The sequence below is a fragment of the Cyphomyrmex costatus genome, unplaced genomic scaffold (genome assembly GCF_001594065.2).
Source record: "Cyphomyrmex costatus isolate MS0001 unplaced genomic scaffold, Ccosl1.0 scaffold1275, whole genome shotgun sequence".
Classification (NCBI taxonomy): domain Eukaryota; kingdom Metazoa; phylum Arthropoda; class Insecta; order Hymenoptera; family Formicidae; genus Cyphomyrmex; species Cyphomyrmex costatus.
The window spans coordinates 174,562-200,600 of NW_017275255.1; the positions used below are offsets into that span (position 1 = coordinate 174,562).

Genomic DNA, 26,039 nt, shown 5'->3' on the forward strand with positions numbered 1-26,039 from the left:
TATTTTTCCAAAAATTATTGAATAAAAAATGTTCATCACGCGTAGAACAAGCCTATATTTTATATGCGCTATCAATATTAAAATAAAAATTCATTAAAATCTTATCTCATTTCATATCAAATAGAGTATTTCATCCTTTTGAACAACAGTATTTTTAATACTCAAGATAATGTATCTCCTAGTATTAAATTTCAATAAAACGGGAGCAGTACGATACACACGATCGATAATTCGCACAAATTTGTACTCGTGCAATAGCATGCGGTAACCAGTGGGTGAATGGGTGAACGGCGATAGTTCGACAAATTCGATGTCGATCTCGCGGTAACAGCCGATCCGTGATCTGTGTATCAGTATAGTGTTAGTAATGTCAATCGTAGCGAGACTAGCGAGAGGTGATTAATATATACGCGCACACACGGAAAGACCGGTCGAAGCAAAAAAACATTGACAGAAAAAACCAAGTAGTAGGGAAATGAGATGTCCAAACGCGAACGAAAGTAAGTAGGCGGTTCTCCGGCATTCTGGTTTTCACCTGGGCGTTGTCGCCGTCGAGACCGTTGCATTTCACTCTCGCTTTCCACGATGGACGATAACAGCGCGACGAGGTTAGGTAAGTTCGACGTATTTATATTCCTTCGGAGATACACGTTCGAGATATTTTCTTTGTTTTCTCATTCTCTTTTTTCACACACTTTGTACATTTATAGCTGCGGACAGCTACGAAATGGTTAAAGCCTTATACGACTTCAAGGCCACATTTGCCAAGACTCTCAGCTTCCGGGAAGGTGAGTATTTCATTCTGCTGCAGCGTAATGTCAAGCAGAAAAACTGGTGGCAAGTTGTAAATAGAGGAGGACGTCTGGGATATATACCTTCCAATTATGTTGCCTCTGTCAAGGTACGTAAAAATTTATTTTGAGGTACGTAGGAATACTTAGGTTTATTCTATCTAGCTGAACTTAGCTATAATTTATCTTTCCCCTTTTTTCCATATGGAAAGGAAATAGGGTCTATTCTTTTTTTAGTTAAACTCCTTATATTTTTTTTATCTTTTCTCCTTTTTTTTCCATGTGAAAAATGAGACAAAAAAGAGAAAGGATTATCCATGAATCAAGAAGTTCAGCTAAAAAGAAGGTTTTAGAACAAGTCTGTTATATTATCAATTAATTCATAGGCCCAGCCCCAGTTCCTGATTGATTTTTTAGAAGATTGTATACTCACATTGGAAACGGAAATTAAGAAGGATAGCGAATCAGTACAGCCCGATAAGCAAGATCTCTTAGCGAAGCTAACAGAAAGGAAAAAACAAATCGAACTGAGCAAAAAGTCCAAAAGACAAGCGCCTAAACCACCAGATTTAGATTGCAGCATTATATCTAAAGAAGCTTGTGACAATACAGAAGCAGATGTTAGATCAGCGCCAAGCAATACCTCTTACGCAACTGCACAAACAACTCATCGTAATAACACAGATCATATTCCAACAATTGCACAAAATCAACGGCCGAATGGAAACGAGCAACGTGTTCAATCACTTCCTCGTCAATCATCTTCGGATATTGTTCAGAAAGTCCAGACATCGGTTGCAGAAGTTCGTAAAAGCTCGTCGCAAGGTAGCATACAAAACATATGCAGTGGTTCGCCAAATAAAAGTAATTCGCCTGCTAAGATCAGCTCACCAATTAAGAGCAATTCCTTACAAGCTATTAACTCGCGAAGTGCTTATCAATTGCTCGATCAAGTACGCAAAAATACCCAACTTAGTCATGAAATGTCAAAAGTAGCAGTCACAGTCGTAGTATCTAGCCTGCAGCAGTTGCTGCCAGACACTGTAAGTCATTATCTCGATGCTTTGCTGCATCAGCTACAAACACCGTTGAATGTGTCAAAAATGAGTATAGAAGAAACTTACGATGCTAGTAGATTAAAAATTATTTTTACCGAACTGACTTCGTGCAAAGAAGATTCGCAACAAAGAAGTTGGATGCTTTATGAAGATGAATCTATTATTGTGGAATATATCAAAGAATTGACTGAAATATTGGTATATTTTTGTTTTATGAAATGGAGCAAAATAACTTGAATTACATCCACATCACAGATTTAGTATTAAGTTTAACTCTTATAATAATATTGCTTGTTTCTAGATTTAATTAGGACTTTTTTTATTTTACATGAATGCTCTTAAAAGTATTGTCTTAGCTACATCTTTAGTTGTATATCCTATATATTAAAAATTATAATATATGTATTATTCTTAATACTAAAAATGTGGTATAAATATTATTTATTTAATATCTTTTCAATATTATGATTGATATATTCATACATATATCTTTTTTTTTCAGACTAATGCTGATGCAAATGTATCGAGACATGTTTTAAGGCAGGATCGATACAATGGCGTAACTATATTAATACAATATTATCAGATGGAGGCGAGATGGACTATTAGACAACTGTTGTTGCAATCGTTTGGTGTTATGTGCAGTTTAGATCCAGTGGTACTAACTATAATGTTAAATAGTATTCTACCAATGGAATTAGCAAGGTATATGTAATAAGACATTTAATAATGAAGAAATATTTCGCTAATATTTAACTAATAACAAAAATTCTCGTTTTTATAGAGATATGAAAAGTAATCCTAGAAATGTATTAAGATTAAATTATTCTTCATTATTGCTTACAATGATTTTTTCAATGGGTGAACCCATGCCAGTCACGCATTTAGGTGAGTAAAATAGATTGAACAATATCATTATTAAAAATAGAGATTAAAATATATATTCCTTATTGATTCTTTTACAGAACAACTTGGCTCAGACTTCATATCGTTCCTACTGGACCTAATAGAAACACCACCTGATACAGATCTGGAAGATCAAATCCCAGATTTGTTCATAAATTTGATATTATCCTACAATTTACAATTTACAACTTCTGAGAATATCGTTCTAAATGCCTTACGTGAACGAACTGTAGCCAAGACTTTCACTGAAAAAATTTTATTTCTTTTTAATAGAGAAGGTAAACTTGATGCAAGTAATATGTACAATATGTATATGTATGCTAGAAATGATTGAACTGACAAACTTTTAATTTACCACAGAGGATCCGGTACGAATATTTGATCACGAGCCACAACCGCCGCATTCTGTATTAAAACTTTTTGTCGACTTGTTTAGTAATGATGCTATAGCAAGTCTCTTTTATACCAACGATGTAAAAGTTCTTATTGACATTATACTACGACAACTTTTCGACATGTTTCCTGGTGATAAGGTATTACATTATGTTGTGTTATATATAATCTTACATTAAACTTGTTAAAAATATATTTATATACTTATAAAATATTCTATATGTATATTTAATATGTATAATTCTTTAATATATATTGACAGCGTAGACAATATCTGGAGCTTTGCCGCCGTGTTTTACGCACATCTAATTATAATGAGCATCGTCATCGATCTGGAGATTTACTAAAATGTTTTACAAGGTAAAGATGTAGTTGTATATAAACACTCTTTATTACTATTGATTATAAGTATTATCTTATATTCTGAAACTTTATCACATATGTATATGTTGTACTCTGCATTAGGATATTTTGCGAGGAAACAGCAGACAGTCATGAAGACCAGCAAGTAGTACGCGAAATTAGTAACGAATTTCCACATTTATTCAGAATGTGACATTTAATTCCCTCGTCTGATCAAGATTTAGACGAAGATGATTTGCAAACTCTTGTTTAAGTAGCTCTGAGAATTGATTAACGGTAAGAAGAAAAACAAATTTTGTTGATGGCCCTTACGGCTCTTCTATATTTTATCTAGTAAAAAGAAACGCACATATAGCTTATGAAGTGATGATGATATGTTTTATGACTGCCATAAAAGTCTTCATTCTGTTGGTGCTACAAGATGTTACTCTTTGTGTAAATGAACTATTTAGTAGAGAGAGAGAGAGAGGAGAGATATATGAAATTAATTATATATATGCGTAACGTGAAACATAACAAAGAAATCCTTTCCATTCTTATTGTGAGGACCATTGATATCTAAGCATTCCAACATTTACATAATTAAATTAAATTACATTTACTATAGTTAATAATAATATATAAGTAAAATAATTTATATATAGTGGTTACATATATATTGAGATAAACTTTAATATAAACACATGCAGGTACATACATTTCTGTATGTATTGTTAAAAAATGGAGAAATTAAATAAAATATTATTAGTATTATTTCTCCATAAAGTATAGTCTAGTCCACATCTATATATGTCAAAACACACAATACTCTAAGTCATAGAAATTAAATTCTAGATTATATATATATATTTTATTTTCCAGAAAAGTACCAATACTTTCTTCAAATATCATTATTTCGCAAATGTTTTTATCACAAGATAAAGTTTAGGTAAAAAAATTCGTACAGACTTACTTATAAGACTTACTAGGTGCCACTGTAATCAGTAAACTTGCTAGTCTATGATTAGTGACTATATTTTTTTAAGCATATTATTCTACGTTATGTTTGCAAAACTATCAACATGTCAATTATAAAGAAATCTCAAATTTAATGTGATTATAATTGAATGTTAAATAAATAAAAAGTTTAGCTTATAACACTATCACATAAAATATTACCCTTTTTTTTCTTCCATAATAATTTAAAATCCAACTTTTAAAAAGTAAATTTATGATATAATAAATATCGACTTTTCTTCATTTGTATTTTTATTATCTAGTATGAAAATTATTCGGAGCTATAATTTAATTTAAAAATAAATCTAATTGTCCATTATGTAATCAAAAACAAAGAAAGGTAAAAAAATATATGTATAAATAAAACATTTAGAGAAATAAATATTATATTAATTTTTAGAAATTTACAATTTACAATATATAAGTATATTTAAAATTTAAAATATTTTTTTTAATATTGGTCTCGCGAAACAAGTAAAGAAATATTACAAATTTTCTATTTGTATATACAAACACGAGGAAAGTAATTTACATTATTAAATAACAGAAGATATGAGATTTTATCTTGTTTTATTAACAATAAACACATACTGATTTTTCAATGAAAAATTCCAAGCCTTATGTAAGTGTATGAAAGTAAAATTTATTGTTTTATAATAAATATGACGTATATATATGTGTATAAAAGCAGAAAATACAATTCATTCGATGTGACGTTTATGATGGGAATTTGTTTCCGAGACTAATCATAAAATAGAAAACACTGTCTCTGTGCGAATAAATTCGGTGCGCATTAATTCCTCATAAACGCGCGAATGATTTAATTTCAAGTCGTGATTGGATGGATTGCATAAGTGTCTTTAGACCCAAAAGCTGTTCATTATTCATTCAAGATGATTATTCACCGGTCATCATCTCCATAAATTCTGAAAAGAAAAAAATACAATATACACAACAATGTTTATTTTGTCGATATATTTCTCTTTTAATTAGAAACACAATAATTTTTCTTCTTTTATAGGCACTTAACTATATGTCATCAAATTACATATTATAGTTTATTGTAGGAAAAAAAATTATTTAATTTCTTGTAAGAAATACAAATTAATACTAAGAATCGAATTTCACTTCTAATTTGCTATAAATCTTATTAATTCATATTTCAAGGGTTACATTCCAATATTTCTTAATATCGCATGTGAAATTCATTGGAAATTGGAACGGACGTGTGATTTTGATGAATCGCTGCGATTTATTAAGTACGAATATAAAAATAGGCAGAGTCGAGAGATCAGTGGCATCCTCGATCTGCCAGCACGCCCGCATATAAATAAATCGTTTGGCTCTCCATTCAACTTATGTATATGACGTTGAAATACGTTGACACATGCTGATTCTTCATAAAAAGTGAAATGTTGAGTCTTTCAATTCAATATATTTCATTTTCGAAAATATCAAAAGTTTATCAAAAGATCAACGCCTTTATAAATAAAAAAAAAATTATCTTCGATAAAATTAATCTAAAATTTTTTATCTTATGTAGAGAGTTGTTAGCGATCAGGAAAAACCAGGAAAAGTCAGAGAATTTTTTTACTTTCGCTAATAACCCTGTTATCATAGTAAATTACTGTTTTACAAGTTGTATCGTAAATTATTAGATATTATATTTTGTTAAAAGAGAAGGAAGAGGAACATTAAAACGTACCATCAAAATCTACTGTACCGGAGCCGTCAGAGTCGATTTCCTCGATCATCATGTCCAATTCTTCTTTCGTCAATTGATCATCCAATTCTCTTAGGATTTCGCGTAGACATGTCGTTGGGATGTAACCATTACCTAGTAGAACAAGGTATGCATAGAGAATCACAGATTTTTTCATATAGAAATTTAACTGAAAAGTCATGATCAGTTACTTATTTTTAAGTATTAAAAGCACTGTTGTTCAGTGCATTTTTTAATACTGAAATAATTTTCAGTTAATTAAGTTGGTTATTATTAAGACACATTTTCTTAGCCGTTTAAACTAACTGTTTCAGCGACAAAAAGGATCACGAGGTGAAAATTGATGAACATCGGATTAATTTTGATCACGTGATTCTTTTTGTCACTGAAACAGCAGGTCTTATCTTTAAATTGGATTTCTGTAAAGATTTCTGTGAGGATTTAGTAACATTTAAGTGATATATACACACACATGAGACAATTGTAATATTATAAGATTAGTATAATATCATCTTTCCTTTTGTACTCGTGAGAAGAAACTCAGAATATCGTTACATTGCTGCGTTATTTACATATCCCTAGAATCTATTTTGGCATGTAGTACTCATCTCCCTTTCACTTGACACAAATAGTAATTGCAAAATTTATCCGCTCCGCAATATTTATCTTCTCGGTGCCAGCCACGTTAAAATACATACGCTACACCCTCGACATAATCGTAATTCATGAAAGATGTGTTACGACATTCTTGGCTTTCGGCCGCCACGTGAGCTTCCTCTGTCGGGAATCTCCGGCTTATTTTTACGTTCGCATATAACGAAACTGATGCGAACTTAATGCGCCTGTTTGTATAAACGTATTCTGAAATTTCCTCGACGCATATCTCACGCTTGTCACGCCAAGTCTTTTCACACTGTAAAACTGATTTGTTTCTCGAAATAAAATCAACCACCATATGGCATTCTCATTTTAGAGAGACTACATATAAAAAAGAAAGATAAGTAAAGTCAGAAAAGATAATTAACTTGAGAGTTTGAAACTTTTTATCTTAGAAAGAGAAATATCACATGGAAAAGGTTGATAAATCTTAAAAAGAAAAGTTCAAGCAGAATTTGAAATCTTTACGAAATAATTTGAATTTGTAAAAAAGATAGTTGCTGTTATTAAAATGATTATTAGCCATGTCTTCACCGAAGAAACTTCGTTACTTTGTAACGAGCTTTATCCGATAAACACTGTTTTAGTTTCTTGTTATACGAGTCTCGTGACTTGTTATTTTATTACCTTCCTTGTCATAAAGTCTGAAAGCTTCTCGTAGCTCCTTTTCCAGCGCCTCAGCGTCCTCCTCAACAATAAACTTCGCTGCCAACGTAACGAACTCGTCGAACTCAAGCCGCCCAGATTCTGCAAGTGGAGTATTACATGTGAGATGTGGTGTGTGTGCAAAAGTACAACGAATTCTATAAATAAAATTACTGAGAGATACTGTGTTACGGTACATTAAATCGACATTTGACAACAACTCGGTAGAGACCGTTCATATAATATCTGTAAACACTTTAAAAATAGAGAGATAAACAAGTCATTGTTATGTTTGGTCAATTAATATTCTTTAAATAAGCTTTGAAATCCTTCGTACGTTTTGTGACACTGTTGATGCCGTAGATAATTAATACGATTAATGATATTTACTGTCGGCGTCGACCTCGTCGATTAGCTCGTCCAAGATTTTCTTGTTGAATGGTTGTCCCATTAGCCGAAGGATATCGGCGACCATTTCAGTGGGGATGCTGCCGCTCTTTCCACTGTCGAAGCTATCGAAAGCTTTGCGCAGAACTGCAAACGATTACGTTTTTCGCATTAAAAAATGTTCTCATCATCTAAATCCCGTGAATTTTAAAGAGATGACAGCAAAATAAGGAAATTTCTGACTAACTTGTTTTAATACTTATTTTCTTTAATTGTTGGATGTAGCTACACTATAAAAAATAAAAATGTTAATTTTAACATTTTTGCATGTCTCAGAAAATCCACTCGACGTCTTTGAGCTAAAATTAACATTTTATTTTTTACAGTGTATAGAATTCGACGATTTGTAAAGAATTGAAGATTCTTGGAAAGAAATGGAACACTCTTTTCGCCTTCGTGGGCGGTTTCTTCTGCTGTTAATTTCGCTAACAATAAGTTCGGTTAAAGACATTAAACGCAGACGTTAACGTACAGATTTAGACTGTATGTTAACGTCCTTCCGGGACGGTTGGCGCTGAGCTTATTTGGCCCGATACATCATCGGTTCGCGTCAATGGGTGATATTTGTCGTTATTTTATCTGACGGAAACCGCGCGTGATTACACGGTTCACACCTGCGATCACACGTGTCCTTTCGAGTCTCACGACATTTTCGACGAATCTATATTACATTTGATTTAATTTGATTTAACTGGTCCGATTTAACGCGCGATCCAGATTTCGAGAGTTCTTTCGACATTTACGTTACTAGTATCGTATTACCGTACAGTATATCTTCCTACTCCAGTCTTCCTTATTTTTAACTCTAACGCGAAATTATTCGGCGATAAGCCAACTTTTGTGTAGCAATCGTAAGGAATATTAATGTATATGTAATATATAATAATATCTAATTTAGTGTATATCGAAATATCGCGTTAGATATGTAATTATTGCTTTTTGTGTGTGTGTGGATATGTGTGAACATAAATAAGAATTTATTATATATTTCTTCATTTTTTATTTATATCATATATTTATTAGTATATTAAAAAAATATCAATTTTTAATCTTATATATTTAGGATAATAATCATAGAGATTAAATTTGTCTTTTTTTTTTTAAACTTCCTGACTTTTTCACTGAAATACTTAAGTTTTTGTATGAGAAAATCGTGTTTCCGATTTTATGAATGACGGTACTGTATATCAGCTTTATATTCATTTATTCTTTATTTATGTCGTATATGTATATATCACATATAAAATTATATAACAATAATTTTATATACGTAATAAATATCTGTACACACATACACACACACATACGTATATATATTTTGTAATATATATGTGAAAGTTTTGGAACGTTTCATGGTCGTATTTACGTGGTCAGTCAATCCTGTTATCAGCGAAGCGTGAAAAAAACTACATCTTCCGGTGTATTTTCGGTACGTTCCCGAAGAACCGTATCTCGTTCGAGGGCTATATTCGTAACTCGCGGGAGTTACGTCTCGAATGTTCCGCGTATTACTGCGTCTTGATTCAACGGCGGGAGGCTGCGCGCGATTCCAGACGTCCGTCTTAAAATTCTCGGAGCGCGAGAACGCGAATATGTCTCGCAATCGCAAACGATTGGGAAAAAGGAAACGAGAAATTTATCTCGTCTTCCCCTTTTTCTCTGTGTTTTCTTCTCCTATCTTTATCACGGTTTTGCCCTTTTTTTTTTTCATTTCGATATATATTCGTAGAATCGATCGTCGTCGTCTTTGTCGTCGCGCGAGACGCCGCTTTTTCATTCCGTTTTACGTAGCTATACATAGCCGCGTTCTCCGCAGCTGCCCCCGATCGGATCAAACGCATAAATAAACTCGGCGAAAGCAATGAAAATTTATCCGTGCTCAACGCTCAATTGCCGCATGTTCCATTTGTAAGAGAGAGCTCTATTTTTAATCCTGGAGCCACGTTCTATCGCGATATTAAAAATGATTATCAGCACATTTGCTGCAATTTGAATAGTTTTACTTAAATTCGCTTGTATTCAGTAATATTCTAGTCAGGTCCCGTCATACCTTAATTATATTGAAACTGATAATATTATTAAGTTGTAGATATTCATCTTTTACTATGCGTCTTATCAAAAATAGTTTTACTTAAATTCACTTGCATTTAGTAATTCTAGTCAGGTCCCATCATACCTTGATTATATTGAAACTGATAATATTATTAAGTTGTAGATATTCATCTTTTACTATGCGTCTTATCAAAGACGTTAATAATTAATGTATTGCGTGAAATAATTTCTAAAATCTTTAACGCGTAACTTTACAGTACTAAATTCTAAGTATGATGTATTTAGCTGACTAGATTTATGTCTATTTGTTCTTGGCTGCTATGTTCTACTGTTGTTTATTCCCTGGATTTTCTTGGAATATGAGAACATCTATTTTTGCGTTGTAACAACTGACAGCGAGATCAATGGAGCTGATAATTTTCAATGATTTCGTTGTCTGGCTTTGTAAATAAAATATCAATTTTTAGAACTCATGTGAACATTTAACAATTGTAGAATAATAAATAATTTTTTAAAAAGATAATATATATTTAGGTAAAATTGCTTCACATTTTTTGTCCTATCGGTTTTTATCAATCAAATTAATTTAGAATTATTGTTATTGCAATTTTGTTGGAAATTTTGTTAGATATTAACAAGTTGTTTTGAATGTAAATACATACCGGCAAGTTGTTCTGGCGGCAGCTCATCAGCCTGCAAATGGCAAAATTACAATAAAGATACAAATTACAATTATCACTAAATATAAAATATTTTTTTAGATGTTCCACATTGAACTTTAAAAAGTTTACACAAAAATTGTTACACAAAAATTTGAAACATTTACGTATCAAACGCCGAAAATCTTTATTATTCTTCTTTTAATTGTAATTATTATACAAATTGTTAATTTAAATGAATTTATTGCATCCAATTAAAAATTGCTAGTTACTTTTGAAGCCCACACAGCAGATATGTACAAAGTCAATATTCGGTGAAATGCTGATGTAAATAAAGTTTTTGTGGAAACGAGTGTCAATATAAACGCTGTCGGTGATTTGATACAAACTCGATATGAATCTTACAGATTGCGATGTCTGTAAGTTGTCTCTGTGATATAATTTGGACATTTCTGCTGTAAGGGAGGAAACATTCGTGCACTGTTAAAGTTCATTCAACAAGTTTATCTTTACTTTCAAATTATATATACGAACTTTTGAACTATATATTTTGTGATTTCAGATTGTAATATATGTATATATTTTACATCAGATAGAATTTTCATGCGTGCAATTCTGAGCATGCTAAAACATTGAAACTTTTCGATATAATAAAATATAATTATAAACAAAATTTATAAAAAAAATATATAATTAATTAAAATTAAAGTTATTTAAATATATATTCAATTTTATTGTTTATAAGTATCGTTTATAGGTATCGTAATTAAATTAATTCTTTATTCTAATTTCTGATATATTTATAAAAGAATTAATTAAATTAAAATGTTCACTATTTAATGATTTTACAGTAACAATGTGATTTATTATTAAAGAATCATTGTTTAATTTATCGAAAAGTCTCAATCATTCTATTTAAACATACCGGCTACAATTTATGAATTAAAATAGATTTTTAAACCGCCGCTTTAAACAATCTACCTTAAGCTGTAATGTAACAGCCGCGTAAAGAATACACCAATCAATTTTATGTCATAAATATATATATAATATTTAGAATAATGAAACACATTTTATTATTGACGATTTTAAAGAGACGGTCGCATCAATTCGCCGTTTAAGAAACAATCACGTTTTTCCAGAATCTCGTCCATCGCGGTTCCAAGATAATCTCTCTCAGCCAGAAGTGCTTGAACGGTTAGACACATTTTATCTAGGCGTGCTAGAAAATCCGAGCACGACGTACACTGTTAATCGCTACTGAATCACGATGCATAAAGAATAAAACAAAAAATAAAACAAATCAAGAGATAGATTAGAAAAAGGAAAGAGTCTATAATTAAATGTCCAGGTGACACGTGCAAATAATTTCCAACAATATTAAAAAAAAAAATAGAAGGATAGAGGTAATGATAGTAAAGGGGAAAGAGAGAGAGAGAAAGAGAGAGAGCACGGTTATAAAAAATACAACAAATAACTACGTAAGTATAGACAGCAGGAAAACGTGTGTGTTTACCAGGGCGACGACTTACAATATCATCGATAGAACATACCATGGTGGCGGCACGAAATTCGACTGTTTTCTTTTCTCTTTTTTTTTTTTTTTACTCTACTTAAAACACCGAGGTGTTACTCGACCGATTTCGACCCGAGTCTCGTAGGCGCACGGCTCGCTCTCGAGATGGATTTACAAACGAAAAACGTACGAGCTCGACGGATCCAAGCCTCGTCGTCGATTTGACGCACTGCTGCGAGACGACGATAGCGTCGCGATAATATTCGAATGGGGCGATATAGCGGTTGCGTGACCGATCGCGGACCGCGCCCCAGCCCCAGCCTGGCTCCAGCCAATCGTCGAGAACGCGTTCGCTGCCTCTTTAGCGGGACTTTGAAGCTGCCTCCGGGAAGGTGCTTGCGCGCTATTTCTGGGACGCGGTGTATCAGCGAGAGACGGTCTCGAGGCGCGGCTCCTCCTCGTCTCGTGTTCGCCTGCGGGATTCGGTAACGCCGGCATGTGGAGACCACTGACGCAGCGGAATGGACCTGATCGTTGTTCGAATCGATATTATTTCTAATCTGGAAACACCCTCTCCCGATGCAAAGTTACATGGAAAAAAAACAATACTGAAGTAAATATAAAAAATTAATGCCAGTGTGAGCCAACACTAGTTGTTTGTGTGAATTGTAGGTAACTTTATTAGAAATTATACAATAATGTGAATAAACTTCGATCTCGATATGTAATGACCGAGCCATCAATAACGATTTAACATCTTGTCAATATTAAATCAACCAATTTAATGTAACAATCGATGTACAGTGTTCTCTCGTCTCAGATTCAAATATCATTTTCAAAAAATTCGAGGTCGTCTTAATTATATTGTATATCATGTTCTCATACTTCTTTGTAAAATTTATTACTTCGATTTAATTTATACTGATGAGGAAAGTCGAAACATTTATTTATATTATTGTATAATTTCTAATAAAATTACCTACAATTCACACGAACTGGTGTTGGCTCCATATTGGCATTAATTTATATTTATTTAGATTTAATCTCTTGAGCCTATATTATTATAGAATACTGAAGTATTATACAAATTTAGATAGATTTAAACTTTGTTGGATTATATCGAAGTATTGTAATTATGTGAAATGCTCAAGCATGAATGATGTTGCAAAGTTATTTTGACGTTCCAGCAAGCTTGAGTATATCCTATGATGATTTTAACGATCCAACAAAATTCTCAACAGATTAGTCTCAGATCTTTATCTAGCTAACTCTTTAAATACTTCAGCAAAACTATTCTTGCTGTATATATAAAAGAGAAAGAGAAAAAAGGAAACTGTTATGAGAAATTTAATCGAGAAGATTACTTGGAAGAAAGAATGAATGAAATTTTAATTCCGGGAAAATGAATAATTGACCGAAGAACGATATCGATAAAAAAAAGGAAGATAAAGATGAAACGAGATAAAGTCCCGGTGGATATGTTTAAGATAATAAATTGCTGTTAAAAACATTCTAATATCTTTTACAGAAATATCTAAAATGCTATTCAATTTAATGATGAAAGGCAATAATTAATTATTTTAAGTATTAATAGCATTTTTTATTGCTTATATTACTTTTTTTTAGTATTCCAAATAAGTAATTAATTACTGTCTTCCAGTATTATTGGCTTATAGTATTATATTTCTATAAGGGATTTGAGGCACAGTGCTTTAAGCAGTTTTTATTAGATTCTCGTGTTCATGCGATTACAACCGTTCCTGCACGAACGTAGCGTTATACTACTACTGCAGTGGTACGAAAATAGAGAATGAAAATCCCGCGGTTGGAGTAAGCGACAGTAAACCGTCGGTACATATGGTGCACCGGACGAATCGGATGTCAAACTTGCTATTTGGAATCAAGACAAAAAGCTTCGCAACAATAGAAGCGAAAGCGATTCGGAACGAAAAATAACCGCAACGAGTTAAATCCTCCTTACAAAAACACAATGTGACGACGAAATCATGAAAGTAGAATATATGCAATTATTTCGTAAAGAGAATTAATTTTAGAGTATATTTTACTTGGTTTCAAAGAAAAGAAAATAATTATCCGAGTCAGTTTTATTAGCGTTAGATGTGTAAAAATTTCATCTGATATTGTATGATTAAACAAAGATACGTCAGAAAACGCGTTTCTCAGTATACGCAATTATTGCGAGTTAAATCCTTCTTGGAAATTAAAAGATCAACTTGAATGTAATCGTTTCGCAATGTATTAATTAAAAACAACGAATAAAAAAATCTGAATACATTGTCATAGAATGTCTTTGCCCATAAACGTCTAGTTAAAAATAAAAAGTTTAAAATATTCTTGCATATCTCTTATCATTTTAATAAGTAAGTATACATATATATGGTTATATCTTGTGTCTAAATATTAGAAATTGCTCCGAGATTTTGGACGGACAAAGAATTAATAAATTGCAATTAACAATAATGTAATTATTTAGTTATTTCTTTCTCCGAAATTTCAAAATAATTTCTAATATCGTGAGTATGTCTTACAATTAGAAATATAAAAATCAATTCTTTTCTAATCCTTATGCTCACAATATTATAATAGCGAAATCACTAACTCTGAAGAAAAAAGTTTTATTTAAAAAGGAGTCATATTCACGCGCATAAAAATATTTATAAAAAAAAGAATACATATTTTATTTTATCTTATTATTGTTCAACATTTGCAAAATTTATTAAAATCAAAGAGGGTATATTTGATACCCGATATGCTTTCTTATGAGTCAGTTTCGCCGGGCATTAGAGAAGAGCATTTGAAGATTAATTCCGATTAATATCTTATGATTAAATAAAAAATGCATTGAGATGTGTGTTTCTCTCAGCAGGATACGCATGTTCTGCGATTATACATCTTCGTATACGTGTGCCAGGTAGATCTTTCCGGATACCCCGACACATGACGGGGATGAAAGATGGGACGCAAAGACCCGAGTGGACATTTGCCAAGTGAAAATCCTCTGCACGGACAGTGCTCTACGCGAAAACAATAAACAACTATCCCGTATCTGAAATAAACTGAAGAACGGTCATTTATCATTATTTTTTTGAGGATGCACAAGTCATGACAGATCGAAAGTTATGCGAGGCTTGCGTTATATTGCGCTAATACTGCCCGTACTTCATCAGTATTATTCTTGAAACAAAAACATGATGTTTATTTGCTACGAAAATGGCAACTTCTATGCATTTCGATACGTTTAGTCACTTTAATCCCACCGAGACACGCGCATGTAACGTTGGTAAATTGGAATTGTTCTCTTCTGCGACGAACTACTTACGTATATATAAGATTCAAAAATTTTCGATCCAAGAATATAAAAATAATGTAAAATGAAACCATTCTTTTTATTATTTTTTAATAAAATCACTTTTTATTACAATACGCATCTTTTAGAAAATAAAATGATTTTTCTGTATCGTTAAAAAATATTGATCTGAATTTTTATTCTTAAAATAGTCTAATATAAAATGTTTTTCAGAACTGAGATTTAATTTAGGTATGTGGAAGAAATCTACCAGTGAAACCATTTAGATTAAATCATTATATAAAAAATTAATTTATTGGCCTAAAAGATGTATTAAAATAAAGGGTAATTATATTGAAAAAGAAGTTATTTTATTTTATCACTTTTTGTATCGTGTTTAACTGAACATTTTTTAAACTTTATTACATATCATCGATATGATTGTTTAATTAATTCTGACTTTTATTCGTCATGTTAATACTTTTCCACGGAGGCTTTCACGGATATTCAAAATTTTTCGATCCAAGAATTTACTTCAAAGATATTAGAGGGTTTGCGGGTTATCGTCATGTCGTGATCCATTGCTAATGCCATTAATAATAATGGATCACGACATGGCGATAACCCGCAACCCCCCTGGCATTGTCTTTGGATACAGCTTATTTTACGAACACGAGCAGTATGTAGATATACATTAGAATTAATATTAATTAGGTGGCATATGATCTATAATTTGCATGTAAAATATTCTACTAGTAATATCATACATATTAAAAATTATAATTATGACGTATATATGCATACATAAAACGTATAAGTGCAACATACATGTAAAAAATTATAAATTTCAGACAAAGAAGTTTACATGTTCTAAAAATCATATTGATATGATTTCGAGCAAATTTTGATTAACTTAATTAGTGATTGGATTTAACTGAGACAGAGTCGCTTGAAGTAAAATGTTTAACTTTTTTACATGCTCTTCATCAATTAAATAAAAAACGTTAATGAAACATTATTTTATAAGTATTATTTAAAATATTACTTGATAATATAAGTTAATCACTGATTAAATTAATCTGAATGTGGTCAAAGTCCTAATCATTTGCATCTATTAATCAAAAACCAAGTGTATAATAATATTAAATATAATTAACACGAAGCATATTTATTTAATGAATATATACGACAAATTGAGATTTTAGTGATTTGAAATTACTGACGAACGCATTCCCGATTTCATCAAGTGCTCGCTCTTGGACGCGCACTCGTATTCGAGATATTTGCGCTCTCGATAAGTTGGGGGACAGTTGGGTCATTCCAGTTTCAGATCGTTGCTTTATTAGTTTTGAATCTAACATCATGACATAAATCAGTTTCCTGGCACATCGTGGCCTCGCTACACCTGTTTTCCTCACGTAATCACTGAAATTCTGATCCGAATAATATACTCGCGGTCACGTGCGGCGTGTGGCTTTTATTTACGGGAAATGATCACATTTTCATCCTCGGTCAAGGTTCACTTTTTTTAGCTCATGGCTATCACTTTATTGCTACTTATTAATAAAATCATATATATTTTGAAGATATATTGTTTCGGAAATTGAATAAACTGTCTCTTAGTAAAAATTCATGTTCTCGATTGATAAAAATTGAAAACTTATTGGTTTAATCGACAACAAAAGGACAATCAAATCCAATAATTTAATCAAGGATTTTATAATTATATATATCTTTGTTAATTACACAAAAATTATACAGTACTCAGTATTTATAATCAGGATACTGAGTCAAGTTAATCAAAGTTTGGCTGAAATTATTCTAAAATGTTGAAGGGCGATTAAACAAAATATGTTAGAAATGTATATTAGAAACTTTCGAATTGTTAGACTAATTACAAGTTACAGAACACTATATTCGTTATTTAGTATTGTCATTCTTTGATCAGTAGAAGATATTATCTTTTGTTATCATGAATGAAAATTGTTTATGATACACACACACATACACGCACGCGAGCATTCTAAAAATTTTTCAAAGATGTTTTCTTTTTAATATTATTCAGATTTTACGAAAAGTCTTAATTTTATAATAACATATATTATTATCAATAAATAATTATGCATATGTGTATGTTTGTACTTTGTTATTTCTATAGTTAATTTGTGGATAAACTGATGTAGTACATATACAACAATAAAAAATCAAGGGACCACCTTTTTAATAATAACAATTGCGATTTATTGTACATGCAATAGAATATTTTGTACTTCTTTATTAATTTATAATAATTTTTTATTTACAAACAAGGTATGGATTGTATAATTAATTTCACAGCAAAATCCAAAATTATTCAATATGTTATTAATTTATTGCAATTGCAAAGACATTTTTTTTAATTTAGTCGATTAAGCGTGTTTCAATAAAAGGAAACGGCAATACGTAACAATCGATTGATCGACCTGACTTAAAAATAAAAATGGTCGTCGATAAATCGATTAATCGACATGTCGTCTTTATTTCTCAATTGACATCGGTTAGTATTTTGACATTTCCTGCTGAATTGCTGATATTTCGTTCATATATCTTACATTTCGTTCACGCGTGATTATCTTTGATTACAATAGTCGGCAATCTGCAAACAGCGTCTGTAACAACGAGGAAAGATGCCTGGCACTCCAATGGAGCGGGACAGTAACGTGTTAGGGAAGCTGCAGAGTGAACGGACACAAGACGAACCGAAGTGCGACACCGTTGTGCGAGAAATTACGCAAACCGATCGGCTGAATAAGAAGTTGCTTGTATCGGTCTTGGAACGTATGAAAAAGTCAGACGGACAGTTTGACAAATTTATGGAGGACGGCAGAGGAAGTTGCGAGTCGCACGACGACAGCGATTTTTAAGGCGATCTGTATCTTCGAATACCTACGTAAGTCTAACCTGTATGATTTAAGTCATTCACACTCATTAAGGACCAATTATTTAGGCTTAGTTCCACAATTCACGGTTAACTCTTAATCGAGGTCTCTTTGTATTTATATGTCTATTTCTAGTCTCTTTCCAATTCAAAAATTGGAAATTGAAATACAATGAAGAATCAGTTGAACCTTGGAAAAATATGATACTGACTATTAATTCAAGAAATGTACTGTACTTTATAAGACTTTCCTTACGATATGATGATTTTTTCAGAAACCCGTCTAAGCAGTGATCAAATTGAATCAATAGATACTTCACATCATCATGGCGGATATTCCAGATTACGAAGGTGACGATGATATTATAGAGCATTATGAGAACCAAGAATCCGATGACGAACGTGGTAGTCATGGGGAAGCAGAGGATGCGACTTCCGACAACGAGATGGGAACTGCGAGGAGAATCGATCCGTCAAAGACCAAGTCTAAGTCGCACGTAGTAAGAAACCCTGTGCCCAAACTTAACACAGAAAGACTGACAGGCCCTAATGGTATCCAAATTATCGAAAAGTATTTCGAAGGCTTCAAATTCTACGGCAAGGGACACGAAAGAATGGACCTTGACAGAATCATGAAGAGACTGGAACATTGGTCCTACCGATTATTTCCCAAGTACCATTTTGATGATTTTCTCACGAGAGTTGAGCAACTAGGGACAAAAAAAGATTTGCAAGTGTTTATCAAAAAATATCGATTGGATATGATTACCTCAGAGGATGATTTAATCACTCGTGATATTGAGAAAGATGACGAGAATGAGCAGGAAGAAAGCGTGCCTTTGGATGACTTCGATTTGCTGATAACAGAACAAATTCAAAAACAAAAGCAAGCTGAAACACGAGCTTCTATTGATGCTCCAAGCACTTCAACTGAGGATGCATTTGACAAGCTTTTAATGCAGTCCACTGGTACACAAAATTCACAAGTATCACATACAAATACTACTGCTAATGAAATGAGTGACGAACTAAAGCAAAAAATCGAGAGGAACAAGCAATTAGCTATTGAAAGAAGACTCCAAAGGCAGAAGGAGCGTGAGGAAGAAGTTAAGAGAACAAAATTTGATGACACGAATGTAGAAACTGTAAGCGAAAGCGATAATTTTGTAATCCATGATGAAACGAATATATCCCAGATAGATAGTATACCATCACAAATTAACGGTAACACAAATAAAGCAATTATTAATGAGACAATATTATCAAATGATGAGTCAGCGAAGGAAACAGACAAAACCGTATGTGAATAAAATAAAATCTTGCAGTAATATAAGTTTTGCTGTTTATGGAAGATATCATATAGATACGTTTACTATACAGTATAAAAATTGCCTCATTTTGAATTACCATATACTTAGAAGTAAACCAAAACGTAGTTGTTTAGAGTTATATGTAAAGATGAATTTTTTCAAATATATTAAATAAACATTTAGTTTTTATTTATTTGTATTTCACACGATTAATTTCTACGTTTCTGTGTACTGATATACAACACATTGTTCCCCCGTATAAAAGCATCTCCATATTTATCCTTTAATTGTCCATTAACATATTCTTCTGTTTGTTCAAGCGCTATGTTCATGTAGCCATCTATACAAGCTAATACACCTGCAAACAATACATAGTATTAAACTGTGAAATATTAAGGCCGATATTCATAACCTGTTTTTATTTAACCTTAAGTAATATCTTATTAAAATGTTAATAAATGCAGCTCTCTGGCTCTCCTAATTAATTCTTATATTTAAGACTGTTTTAAGTGCAATCTTAAGATGTCATAAACCAATCAGAGATAACAGCTTAAAATATTACCTAAAATAAGAATTGACTATGAATAAGTTTTTGATTGATTTATGACATCTCAAGATTGTATTCAAAACAGTTTTAAATAAAAGAATCGACTATGATTTATGGCATCTTAAAACTGTACCTAAATATACGAAATGACTATGAATATCGGATTCAAAATAATGATCGTTAATACAGTAATATTCACTGATTATAATAAAAACACATTCAATCGATATAGATAAAAACAATTGACTCTGAAACGCAATTTTTGATTTTTAATGTAGACAACTTGCTAAACATTACTACATATTAATGTTATAATATTTATTAATACATATACGTTAACTTAATAATAAATATCTACCTCTGTAATCAACACCGCTGTTCAGCTTTACAACAACAGGTCGTCCATGAATTTGTTGTATAAATTGAGATAATGCTTCCTTTCGACTCATCTGTCAATATACAAAAATAATATTTAATACGTTGAAGAAATTATTACAGAAAATTGAATAATCGCAATTAAAGCACTACATTGTTTATAAGACGTGATGTTAAGTAATTTTTTAAAAATAAAACCCGAATACAATTGTCATCAATATTCTACGTACCTTCGTAAATAATACGAACAACTGATCTTTCCGTGAGTCGTCTCAATTCAAAACAATTTTAACCTCTCTTTAGACTTTTGGAGTTCGGGTTCGGATCGGACTATTGGCATATAGACACAAATAAATATATAAGCAATGGACGCTAAACTGATAAAATAGGTAGCCAGTTTACCGATTGAACATGATTAGTTCTTACCTGGTGTCGATCTATCAGATTCCATATTCAACCATTCATAAAAAGATTTTACGATGTCCACAAAACGTGGACATTGAACTATATATATATGTAACCGCGCAATGTCCACGATCGTGTCGGTAATGTCCACGATTTTTTGGTTCGAATCTTCCCTATGTCCATATAATTATCGATCCATTAGACAAACAAAGACAGACAATCAATCGATCGTCGTTTACTCACCCTTAGTTTAAAAGATACAAGAAAATTAAGTTTCGGTATCGAATTAAAAAAAAGATTTTTTTCTTCATGCATTCGTTTGCTCGTCGTTTACTCACATAAATCTTTCGAACTAAGGGTGAGCAAACGAAAATTCCAACTGAGCATTCGTGAGCAAACGATGAGCAAACGAATGCATAAAGAAAAAAATCGATTTTTTAATATTGGGGGGCTAGTGTGAATAAGTTGGCCCCCCAAAACATAATTTTCGTATATCTTTTGAACTAAGGGTGCGCAAACGAAAATTCCAACTGAGCATTCGTGAGCAAACGTACGCATGAAGAAAAAATCTTTTTTTTAATATTTGGGGGGCCAGCTTTACACGGGTAAAGAGCGAACAGTCACTGCTCACCTCATTTACCGAGCAGTTAAGAAAACATAATAATTGGCAATATTAAACAATTCAAAAGTAACAAAAAGGCACAAGCGTCAATTTATTTGTTAAAAATATTGCGTACATTATACGAATTTGGTGTAATAAAACGTTATATTACAAACTAATAATCACTGATTGTAACACAATTTGAAATATCTAAAGATGAATAAGTATTCAAGGAGCCGTGCGTAACAAATGTAAGAAATAAAGCAAAAATCGTATAATAATTGTAATTATCGGAGAATATAGTAAAAAAATGTGACAATTAGATTATTTTAATTATTTTGTAATACGCGAGCGCGTTAATTGATATTTCGACGCGTTAATATTAGACGGTTAGTGAAAGCAGCCTTGGGGATTGTTTTGATGTGGAAGGGCAAACACGAGTCGCACAGTCCCCGCTCACCCGGCTCACCGATAGACCGAGCAATGCTCGGCGAGCACTCCGAGCAGTCATTCCATTACCGCGGTTCGGTGTAAGCAGATAGCTGTGGTGTACGGCTCTATTTAATATTTCTTTCTGAAACATATTTTTGTAATAACACTATTAAAGATAATATTAAACGATGTATTTTACGTTCCAAAAACGTACTTAAAATATTAAATAAGTAATAAATTAGAAAAAGTTTTTTAAAATAAAAAGAAATATTAAATAACTGTTTCATTTTGTTTTTTATATAATTTAAATACATATTAAATACATATATATATATATATATATATTTAAAATATATATTTTAAATAACGTTATTTTAAATACTATATCGACTGCTGACTGATACGACGTATTTAAAATTAATATAAAATATAAAATAAGTTTTAAAAATTTATTTAAAAGTTTAATTCTTTAAAGAATTAAACGTTCTTTGTTACATAACTGGCTATTGACCTTTCAATTATTCTATTTTGTTTAATTTTTTAAATAGGACCAAATTGTATATTAGTATAATAACAATTTGACTTTAAATTATTTGAAACACAATCGAATTAGTATTTTATCGCAGAATTAATGAGATAATTTCTATTAGTAGTTTAATTTTAACGAATCGTTTAATATGATATTGTAATTATACACCGAAGAACATATTTTACATTTATTTTATAATTTTAAATAATTCGTATTGACTAACAATCCAACAGTTTTAATACTCATAGCATCTTGAATCTTAAAATAATGTTGAGTGACATCGTACAACAAAGCGTATTCAGAGAATATTAAAAATAAAGTAAAGAATAGATTGTTTTACTTATTTTATAATATCCGTTAATATTTCGACAGTTGGTCGGCACGCGACCTTGTAGTTTGAGGCGGAAGGACAGGCGGGTGTCATTGTAACGCGCGTGTAGTCATCGCGCAGTTATTTAATTGCCGAGACTTATAGGTATACATAAACACGACGAATTAAATTATACGAAATATTGTACTTTGTGAATATTCACAGTATACGATTGTTAGCTCGCGTGATCAACTATCCATAAAGGGATCGAGATGACATAATCGTGTATCATGGAACAGATATTTCGTACGGTTCATTCAGTTGGAATCAAAACACGATAGAAAGCAAAATTTATTACTATTTCGCGATAATTATGGACTATAATTTTGTTTAACGTAACATTTTTCTCTTCCTTGAGTTAATCTTCTCGATTATAGAGTACTTCGAACGATATCACATAAGTTGTAAAAAACAATTAATATTTTCATGCAAATAACGCGCGCAATTCTATTCATACGATTTCTATATTCAAAATTAATGCACACACAGTTCGTGTAATTAATAATTTTATTAATTTTTCGTTTTCTCGCATCTTTTTTAATATAATCCGTATAAAAACTTGAGCGTAACTATGAAACTATTTGTCGGTAATGAAAGGAATATTTCTCGTTTTTATCATTTTTTCATTTCATAGAGCCTAATCATATCTAATAGATATCGTAATAAGAGATTCAATCCTTTTATCAGCTCTTAATTTATTTCGTGACAATTTATGTATATTTAATATTCATTTTTAATTGTTGATCATATAATAATAGATAATAAATACATATAATACATTTTTCAGAATTTCATATAATATCTTCCCTCTCATGGGTACGACCTTGACGTGGTGAGAGGGCTCAGTACCCCGAGGATGTACACGAGTAAAACGATTTCCCTAAAGTATCTCGAAATTTTCAGATCTATCTGAATGATATATAATAACCTAGATAAATTTTTAGATGCTTGAGTAAAGTCGTTCTCTTCTCGTGTAAAAATCCAACGACGGGGAAGCCAACGTACCCTCGTCGCCGATTTAAATTGAAAATAAACGAACCGCAGCCGGTTCGTCGCGTCGCGCGTGCCGTTCGGGAGTGCCGTTGAAATTATTATCGGACTAATTGGACTTTTCACAATACCCATTCGATGGAGATCTGTTTCGACGGTCGATGGAATCACATCTACAATGTTTCGACAGGAAAACGGAACTCTCTTTGAGACGTTGCTGCACGTGTGGCCACCATTGGTGGTCATTGCAACTCTCACGCCGAGTGCCCTAGCACGAGGTGATGTCGGCCGCGTACATGTCACGCACTTCGCACAGGGTGCTGTGTTCGCGCGGTTTCGACTGATAGAGGACACGCTCCGTCTGTCGTCAAACGGTTCGGCCCTTAGCGGTAGAAGCGATCGTTTGTCTCTCGGGTTCATCTCTGGGTCGCCCAAAAAGGCTGAAGTTGTATAACTCTGTCAGGACGCTCATTTCTCTGCTTTATACCCGTTCGAATCGCTTTAATCTGACTTGGTCAGAGCCTAGCTGTTGATCTTTATGGTCTGCTCGGGACGAGGGGTTGGATCCTATTTCCGATACTGTCTAGATTGTTAGAATCGGCAATCGGTACCAACTTTTATCTCTTGTTATCAATTAATCATCTTGATATAAATCAAGAGGCGCTCGTCACGTCTACTAGCCTAGTGTTATCGCACGAGGTACAGCACCTTTTGTGTCCACGACGAAATGATAGTTAGGGCGTATGGCTGAGTCAATTTTAAACGTGATTTTGCTTAAATCAGAGGTGATGAACTCGATACGATCGATTACGTCTTCTATCGTGTGGGGCTTAACCCTTGTTCGGCAACAACCGTGTGTTTCGCAGTACTCGTCGACGTGTGGTGTTGATTCCACCGACCGAAATGGAAATCCTATCGTGAGTTTTGTAAATCCGGAAAACGACAGTGTCGCGCGAAAGACTTTGAAAATATTATAGTCCGCGCGCGATTGTGTATACTATTCGCGAGTGTTTTACGCGAGTGACCAGTGCGAGAGGATGTCAACCGAAATCTGAGAGGAGGAGGAGGACCGGGAGAGGCATCGGGCACCGGTGGAGCAACCTTGCGGTAAGTATTATTTTTTACTTATGTAAAAAATCGATATCTTTTTTTGCTCAATTTATTCTTAAATACTTTTACTTTAAAAATACTAATAATTTATAAAAATACTATTTAATTAAAAAAAGGATTGCTTTAAAATTTGAAATTTTATAAAAATGTTTCTAAGAGGTCTTTTCATAAAATTTATAATTGTGTTTTAATTTGGATTATGTATTTTTTTGTTTCAGAATCATCGTAGCGACGTTGCAGATGTAACTCCGCTGTTGCGCATCGGGTCGGTGAGTGATTAATTAACGTTATTATTGGGGTATGGATGTGTGGTAACTTTATTATAATAATATATTATATTATGTACTTATAGAAAGAGAGAGAAAGGTATACCTAGATACATGTATACATCAATTCAATAATAGTAATATACAAATTTAATAGACAAAAGAACATAACATTCCGTACATCCGTTGCCCTAAAATGGATAAGTTTTAACAGATTATAGGATAAACTTAATCTTGGATCCCTTTTTATTGTTAAATATATTGTGTGTATAAATTTATGTGCATACGAAAATACGTTCGAATGCACATACATTTCAAATGTATAAAGGCGAAATTTTTCAAGAAATTGAGAATATCATGAGGATATAATAGAAGATTATTTATTCACTCTTATATTGATCGTTTAATATTATATTTTTTGGTTCACATTAAAACCGAGTACATAAAAATTGATTGGATTTTTATGTTTATAAGTTAAAAATATACAATTATATAATTTTTTAAAGCTATGAACAGATTAAATAAAACTATAGAAGATTAAAGTATGTTGATTTTTTCATTTACAACTGTTACTTAAATTAACTCATGATATTCTTACATGATCAAATAAGAAAAAATTAACAAAATCTTAGAATAGAAAGAAAATATAAAGAATAATATAAAGTAGTATAATA

The 26,039-nt window shown here is 32.0% G+C and overlaps 4 protein-coding genes across 6 annotated transcripts; 2 read left to right on the top strand and 2 right to left on the bottom strand.

The window, feature by feature from the left end:
* The first annotated feature begins 256 nt into the window (after positions 1 to 256).
* On the top strand, positions 257 to 4,077 carry LOC108782475 (NCK-interacting protein with SH3 domain). 2 transcript variants are annotated; one of them, XR_001940997.1, is made up of 9 exons: positions 257 to 613; positions 711 to 901; positions 1,178 to 2,047; positions 2,352 to 2,554; positions 2,634 to 2,737; positions 2,815 to 3,033; positions 3,116 to 3,288; positions 3,416 to 3,508; positions 3,614 to 3,666. XR_001940997.1 is itself a non-coding variant. In XM_018550755.1 (9 exons), exons 1-9 carry the CDS (start codon positions 586 to 588, stop codon positions 3,702 to 3,704), a joined length of 1,977 nt encoding a protein of 658 aa, XP_018406257.1. In that variant the 5' UTR covers positions 257 to 585; the 3' UTR covers positions 3,705 to 4,077. The 2 variants fall into 2 exon arrangements, 1 of the variants encoding a protein (XP_018406257.1); XM_018550755.1 differs by having other exon boundaries at positions 3,411 to 3,508; positions 3,614 to 4,077.
* A 1,022-nt stretch (positions 4,078 to 5,099) lies between these two features.
* On the bottom strand, positions 5,100 to 12,468 carry TpnCI (troponin C type I). Of its 2 annotated transcripts, none has more exons than XM_018550760.1 (6): positions 12,223 to 12,468; positions 10,694 to 10,724; positions 7,923 to 8,066; positions 7,515 to 7,634; positions 6,213 to 6,344; positions 5,100 to 5,433 (listed from the first exon to the last, which is right to left on the bottom strand). In XM_018550760.1, exons 1-6 carry the CDS (start codon positions 12,244 to 12,246, stop codon positions 5,405 to 5,407), a joined length of 480 nt encoding a protein of 159 aa, XP_018406262.1. In that variant the 5' UTR covers positions 12,247 to 12,468; the 3' UTR covers positions 5,100 to 5,404. The 2 variants fall into 2 exon arrangements, with proteins under 2 accessions (XP_018406262.1, XP_018406263.1); XM_018550761.1 differs by having other exon boundaries at positions 5,101 to 5,433; positions 12,244 to 12,465.
* A 5,893-nt stretch (positions 12,469 to 18,361) lies between these two features.
* On the top strand, positions 18,362 to 19,871 carry LOC108782477 (protein TIPIN homolog). Its single transcript, XM_018550758.1, has 2 exons — positions 18,362 to 18,442; positions 18,706 to 19,871. Exon 2 carries the CDS (start codon positions 18,757 to 18,759, stop codon positions 19,738 to 19,740), a length of 984 nt encoding a protein of 327 aa, XP_018406260.1. The 5' UTR covers positions 18,362 to 18,442; positions 18,706 to 18,756; the 3' UTR covers positions 19,741 to 19,871.
* Positions 19,872 to 19,901: 30 nt separating this feature from the next.
* On the bottom strand, positions 19,902 to 20,981 carry LOC108782478 (U6 snRNA-associated Sm-like protein LSm6). Its single transcript, XM_018550759.1, has 3 exons — positions 20,893 to 20,981; positions 20,646 to 20,736; positions 19,902 to 20,098 (listed from the first exon to the last, which is right to left on the bottom strand). Exons 2-3 carry the CDS (start codon positions 20,734 to 20,736, stop codon positions 19,950 to 19,952), a joined length of 240 nt encoding a protein of 79 aa, XP_018406261.1. The 5' UTR covers positions 20,893 to 20,981; the 3' UTR covers positions 19,902 to 19,949.
* Between the last annotated feature and the right edge of the window lie 5,058 nt (positions 20,982 to 26,039).

Excerpts from the sequence above, each read along its gene's own strand:
- TpnCI (XM_018550760.1), bottom strand. The coding sequence starts at position 12,246 with ATGGTATGTTCTATCGATGATATT. Across the intron at positions 10,725-12,222 it reads TATGTTCTATCGATGATATT|GCTGATGAGCTGCCGCCAGA; the intron begins GTAAGTCGTCGC and ends TGCCATTTGCAG. Across the intron at positions 8,067-10,693 it reads GCCGCCAGAACAACTTGCCG|TTCTGCGCAAAGCTTTCGAT; the intron begins GTATGTATTTAC and ends AATCGTTTGCAG.
- LOC108782478 (XM_018550759.1), bottom strand. The coding sequence starts at position 20,736 with ATGAGTCGAAAGGAAGCATTATCTCAATTTATACAACAAATTCATGGA. Across the intron at positions 20,099-20,645 it reads CAGCGGTGTTGATTACAGAG|GTGTATTAGCTTGTATAGAT; the intron begins GTAGATATTTAT and ends TATTGTTTGCAG.
- LOC108782475 (XM_018550755.1), top strand. The coding sequence starts at position 586 with ATGGACGATAACAGCGCGACGAGGTTAG. Across the intron at positions 614-710 it reads TAACAGCGCGACGAGGTTAG|CTGCGGACAGCTACGAAATG; the intron begins GTAAGTTCGACG and ends GTACATTTATAG. Across the intron at positions 3,509-3,613 it reads TTACTAAAATGTTTTACAAG|GATATTTTGCGAGGAAACAG; the intron begins GTAAAGATGTAG and ends ACTCTGCATTAG.
- LOC108782477 (XM_018550758.1), top strand. The coding sequence starts at position 18,757 with ATGGCGGATATTCCAGATTACGAAGGTGACGATGATATTATAGAGCAT.